The sequence below is a fragment of the Gnatocerus cornutus genome, chromosome 1, assembly GCF_029298725.1.
Source record: "Gnatocerus cornutus isolate USDA-ARS CGAHR chromosome 1, icGnaCorn1.1, whole genome shotgun sequence".
NCBI classification, from domain to species: domain Eukaryota; kingdom Metazoa; phylum Arthropoda; class Insecta; order Coleoptera; family Tenebrionidae; genus Gnatocerus; species Gnatocerus cornutus.
The window spans coordinates 8555105-8561465 of NC_142233.1; the positions used below are offsets into that span (position 1 = coordinate 8555105).

Genomic DNA, 6361 nt, shown 5'->3' on the forward strand with positions numbered 1-6361 from the left:
ACCAACGACGCATGCGCTGTCAGTGTAAATCGACAATTCATCCACAAAAATTTAACCTCAAAGTTTGATTACAAAGCAGTTCTTGTTGTAACACCGGACTATTTTATTTACTTGTTCCAACCGATAAAAAACGATGGATTGTCTAATTGGATTAAAATTCAACGACTTTGCAATCGTTGCGGCTGATATGACCAACGCTCACAGCATAGTCGTTATGAAAACAGGTAATATTTCATCCAATTATATATCATATCAAACTCACAATTTTCTTTTAGATGAAAATAAACTCTACAAGTTGTCGAACAAATTGGCTATGGCTATATCTGGAGAACAAGGTGATACCATTCAATTCGCCGAGTATATTGCAAAAAACGTACAATTGTATAAAATGAGGAACAACTATGAACTCAGCCCTAAAGAAGCGTCACACTTTACTCGCAGAATTTTGGCCGACAACTTGCGAACGAGGGTAAGTTAAATAAACCTTCACTTGATGTATTTCAGTGGTGTTTTTCAGACTCCATATCATGTGAATTTGCTTCTGGCTGGATATGATAAGCAAGATGGACCACAGTTGTATTACATGGATTATCTGGCGTCTGTCGCTAGTGTTGATTATGCAGCTCACGGTTATGGTGGATATTTCTCCCTGTCTATTATGGATAGATGTTATCTACCCACAATGACTCGTGAGGAAGGCTATGATTTGCTGAAGAAGTGTGTTAAGGAAGTTCATAAGAGACTCATTGTCAACTTGCCTAATTTTAAAGTGCAACTTGTTGATAAGGATGGAGTGCATGACATGCCTACAATCACCGTGCAGAGTTTGGAAAATGAGTAATTTTTTTATGTTAATATATCCACTTTTGATTGATGGATCTTATTTTCTTACAATTATATTTATAATCCTTTGATTTTTTACTGTAGCACAGGTTTTCTGGGGTTCGCGTTTCACTTTGTATCCAATTTAGTTGGGTTCTTTAATCATCCAAGTTTAGTATGGCCATTATACCCAAATCAAATACTATGTTTTATCTACCACAATCGTTTTTGCAATCCTTACTAACGATTTTAATGAAATGTCAATGTGATGAGTTTTTAAATAACGTAACAATGCTCCAGATGATGTAACCATGGCCGTGAAAAATGAGTCGTATTTCCACTTGTTGTTGTAGTTCAACATTTTGACAGTTATTTGTAATGAATATTCAAGCCAAGACGTACGTAGCTTGATTTTTCCACAGCAGACTCGATGAAAATCTATCTGTTGTTACTTTGACAGCCGCCAGTTTTGCGGTTTTATGTGAAAACTGTTTCCAAACGTCGCCGTTGTGAGGAATTTTTTGCAAAACGTTTCAAATATGCGCTCTGAGGTTTTTCCTTAAAATATTCCCAATACATACATACTCTGTTTAACATCAAATGACTGGTTCTTCAATCAGAGACACGACTTTCAATTTCAAGCCAACTAAGGATGTTTTTTTCTTGTTCGTTTTCAATTGGTCAAAAGTACGATTGTGTTATTTATGACACGCCAACTGGAAATGGAAATTTAATTTTTTTGGATACATTTAATAGAAGACGTCAGATAAAATCCATAATTAATACTTTTAATAGAAAATATTCAGTTTTCAAAAATTAACAACACATAACAAAATTCTGTAAGGATGGAATATAAAAATTGAATTTACAATAAATATAATTTCCTAAATGATTTTACGCAAAATATGTTCTTCAGCCGACATTGTGAAGGGAATTATTTAACTTTCTTGGCTTCTGGTTTGTTGCCTTTTTCATCTTTTTTCTTTTCCTCAGTTTTCTCTTCAGGGGAGTCCTCGTATCTATATATAAATGATCGATTTTACAAAAAGATTTGATCAAAATGTATACATACTTGAACAGCGCAGTGAGGTCACCCTTTACCAATGCCAGAAGTAAAGGCGTACCCACACAAGCTGGAACTAGATACAACAAAGCAGGTTGGGCATGTTTAAAAACGTGCATTACAAAAATTGTCGCCATCAAACCCAGGAAGTATGCCAAACAGGCAGCATGGAAGTATGTTTTGGTCTGCCTCTTGAGGCTGTGATCAAATCTCAATAACAGGGCGATAAAAATGCCTGGAATTACAATATCTCCTAATCCCAACATAGCAAAGTTGTTGGCTGCAAATCCATTTTGGAGCAAATCTTGGGGAAACACCACTAGAAATTTTTTATATTAGTTAAGCAAGTTGATTTGGGATACTTACGTTTGATTGGTGCTTCAAAGCTTTTAGCTACTGTGACCATAACATCAGTTCCAAATACCCAGAAGATGTCATAGAAAAAGAGACCACAGAGTAAAATGCATCCAGTGATTACATTATTGAGGTGGAGCAGTTCTACTGCATTTACAGCAAACGCTAGTCCAAATAAGTTATTAGCAATCCAATGCTTTTGGAGTAAGTACCAGGCACCGACAAGAGAACATGCAGCTAATGATACTACATCATAAGATGAGAATCTGTAGTTAATCAAATACTGAGCTTCGTCGCCTTCTCCCTGCTTGAAGGTGATGTGGAAGGGTATGTTTGGAATTGCAGCAGGCACAAGCTTACTGACTACAGGACTGCAATTTAAAAGGGGGTTCAATATTGATATTCATCAAGTTTACATGAAAAATCACCTTAGTAAATGGGTGAGCGCCAACACTCCTAGGAAGAAGAAATAACCAGTCAATAATAAGTTGATGTACTCCTTAGAGAACAGCTTGAACACAACATAAAGTCCTACAAGTGCACACGATGCCATTATCGGGAATATGGCTGCATCTTTTTTGGTCATTTTCTCAGGTTTCTGGAATTTTACACACATTTTACTCATAGCAGAGGTGTACTTTAGATGTTAGTGCCTTACATTTTCCTTATGGTAGTTGACGGATCGGTAGGCCCCGAAAAATATGGGAAGCAGAGCCATTATCACGATGCTTCCATATGCCACGGCCATACCTTCCGGAGTGCTCGGTGGTTTTCCTGTCGTATTTGTTGCATTTTCTTTCACATTTTCTGTAGCCTGTGCCACGATTAAGTTGACAACGTCTGCCATATTTTGAAATGATGGAAATGGAAATATCGAGTAAAGTTAGTAGTTGACGTTGACGTATTGACGTCACTGGTATGAAGTTAGGTATGAAGTGACACGAATCCAAAACCGCGCAAATCTTCTCACAATCGCCGATTACTCAGACACAAATGCACAACGACCACGTTACTTTATGTGAAAAATGTCGTGGTCATGCCCAACCTCATTTCCTACTATAAAAAAACCTGTTCATAATTAAATCCTTGTTTATTTGGCGTGTCTTAATAAAGCAGGAAATAAATAATCTGGATATACAAAGTTTTAATTAATTCTCTGGTTTATACATAAAAGCGGTGATAGAGGTGTTTATTAATTTATTAATTACACAAAACTCTCACACAAATAAACTGAATAATATGTGTTATATTAAAAACAGTGGAATTTGATTTAATTAAATTGGACCCCAAATATTTTTTTAGTCACATAATTCTGGACAAGGAATACGTTATCTCAAAAAAAAACTAATGTGAACCATACTTTAATGTCATTATTGATTGATGGTTCAATTGTGTATATTAATTTCCAAGTAATTGTCTTTTGTTTTTAAAATGATAAGAGGTGAGCGTATGCTTTTCAAAAATAAAAAAAAAACTAGTGATAGTAGAATATTATAATACAAGTTTATAAGCAAGCCTTTAAAACACGCACGACGGGTTTAAGAGGATGACGCGTCAGGTCGGGTCAAGTCTGACCTGACCTGACCTGACCTGACATGACCTGACCTGACATGACGCTATAATTACAGCGAAAAAAAAGCGTTCTTTTCTGTAGTGGCAGAAGTATTGTACCGACGCTGTTATCCAAACCGAACAAAATTTTTAAACGGTTAGATAAGAAACTCCTCCAAAACTAGGCAAAACAAAAATAAAAAAAGAGAATTGGGCGACCACGAATCCCAAAAACGAAATTATGGTTATTGAAGTTATCGATAATAACACTGTGCTAGCTGCAAAATGCAACAAGCTGGGCACTCGGTGGGTCAAACACAGCCGCATACGCTGAATCCAATAATATGAATTTTATTTAAAAGTTAACTCGCATTTGCGAATAATTTTAGTTTGACAATTTCTAACACTAGACCCAATCAAAACGCAATTTTTAAAATTTATTGACTATTTATTAAACTTAAATAATAGAAAATCAATGCCACACACATAAACTAACAAAATTGTTAGCACACAACTAGATTCAAGGAGGTAAATCGGCTTTACTAAAAGTTTTAGCAGAAAACAGATTTCTCTTAATTTTTGTTTTTTTTTGTCATTCGCAATTCATTAAATTATTTCCTTCTGGGTTTAATGCTTTTTAAGCGTTTTTAATATTTTTTTAGAATTCCTAGTTTGATGTAAAGCTGTGGTTATCAAATTTTTTCGATAGGCACAAGTGCTATTTTTATTATATTGTTTTGACGCAACCTAAATTCTTTCCTTAAGGCGGCGATTTACCTCCAGAAAAATGTATGTTTTCAGGCCTCACAAAATTCGATATTACTCCGTTGTCTGTGAAAAAAATCAGTTCAAATTTTGTGAAACTGCAGATAAGATAGTAATTAATGTCGGGACGTTGAGTTTTTTTGAAAAAAAGTAATGACAGTATGATAAAAAAAATGTTGAAAATCGTTAAATTTGGCCAAGTTTAGAACTAAATATCTCAGGAAATAACATTCTTTTTGTAAAAAGGTCTTCGTCCCGACACAGAACCATTCTTTAACAAGAAGAATATCATGTTCGTTCCACTGTTAATTCTTTTACAATCATGTAGGATCTAATTTACATGAAGCCTGCATCGCCCAAATTGTGGATAAATTTGTTTGTAGTTTGCATCAAATTTGAACAAATTTGGTACCCGAGCTTGTGAATTCGCGTTGCGACAAAGGAATGCCTTGGTTTTAATAATTTCGGCTAATTTTATGTTTGTTTGTTTTTTGTTTTATTAAATAATTGGTTTGTTGTTGCTTTTATATTTTTTGTTTTTATTTTTATATTATGTATTATTTTTTATCATTATTTTTGCTATATCGCTGTCTTCAATGTCTACTCTTTCTGAGCTGTAGTTCAACTAATAAAATGCTATGCTAAAAACGCTTCGTTTGCCGAGTCTGAAATGGTTAGTGTACTGCCGATGTGTCCGAAAGCATCACCCTGTCCTTGAATTTCGTCGAAGGGATGGATGTGTGTGTAACACTATTAGATTACAGCAGAGAAACGACACAGCAAACCTAGAATGCTCTGGGTAAATCGCCGCCTTAAAGGCCAGTACCGTTTGGTATATTGGTGGTCAGCAAACCAGGTATTCCACAAGCACATGTAGCACATATTTTTGGTATAACCCGTTTGTATACCCTTTAAAAGCGCCACTACTTTTAAGTCGGCACACATTTTCCACTTATGGTTATTAATTCTATAATTTTGACCACCTGACCCGACCTGATCTAACTTGATTACGGAGTAGGGGGTTGGCTCAAAACTTCTAGAACGTTCTCGCATGGTCTAGTCAAGGTTTAGGATAGCTCTAGAAGATTCCCAAAAGTCAAAATAAAAAAGGAAAAATTTTAAAAAGTAAAATTTTAAAATTGCAAAATTTCGAAACGCGAGCTAACATTCAAACACGGTAAGCACTGTTGTATTTAACATACTTAACTAAGGTTTACCCCAGGGATGCCCAACCTGTTGAGGAAAAAAAGAATGCAATTCGAGCACAGTGTAATCATCATATTATCTGCCTTTTTCGAGGGATGTCCAAGATGTTAAAAAAGATAAGTTTATGGATCAAGTGACCTATGAAAAACGTATTAGTGGTTGCAACTTTCGTCCATTCAATTATAACTCTAACAGTGAGAAAAGTTAAAATTTATATTTTGTGATTGTTAAGCGTTAAATGAGGTCAAATTTGCCTTAAATTAAAATATTTGCATGTCAGTATATTAATTACATCCTGTATAGCAAGTTCTAGTAGGCGAAGATCTTTAAAGAAGAGAAGCCAACGTAAAAACCACAAAATATCATCAGATAATGGAAATCTGAAATGATGCTCTTTTGTCCATAATTCTAATCATAATATCTGTGACGTATTAGTATATTGTATTTTGAAGTAATTTAGCAAATTTACATGGCTGTGTAATTAACTATAACAGCACAAACATTTTAATCTTAATCTCAATTCATAATTATAGATCCAAATCAACAGTTTTGTCCATTGATTTTTTGATATAGTACAGGATTTTCCCAGTCATTTATTGT

The 6361-nt window shown here is 34.7% G+C and overlaps 2 protein-coding genes across 2 annotated transcripts; one reads left to right on the forward strand and one right to left on the reverse strand.

Moving 5' to 3' along the window:
- On the forward strand, window positions 1-874 carry LOC148180208 (proteasome subunit beta type-2-like). Its single transcript, XM_088040832.1, has 3 exons — window positions 1-224; window positions 276-469; window positions 518-874. Exons 1-3 carry the CDS (start codon window positions 134-136, stop codon window positions 839-841), a joined length of 609 nt encoding a protein of 202 aa, XP_087896958.1. The 5' UTR covers window positions 1-133; the 3' UTR covers window positions 842-874.
- A 715-nt stretch (window positions 875-1589) lies between these two features.
- On the reverse strand, window positions 1590-3203 carry LOC148180209 (signal peptide peptidase). The gene is made up of 5 exons (XM_088040820.1): window positions 2898-3203; window positions 2668-2837; window positions 2252-2610; window positions 1895-2204; window positions 1590-1841 (listed from the first exon to the last, which is right to left on the reverse strand). The coding sequence occupies exons 1-5, from the start codon at window positions 3084-3086 to the stop codon at window positions 1757-1759; spliced, it is 1113 nt and encodes a 370-aa protein (XP_087896946.1). The 5' UTR covers window positions 3087-3203; the 3' UTR covers window positions 1590-1756.
- Window positions 3204-6361: the final 3158 nt, after the last annotated feature.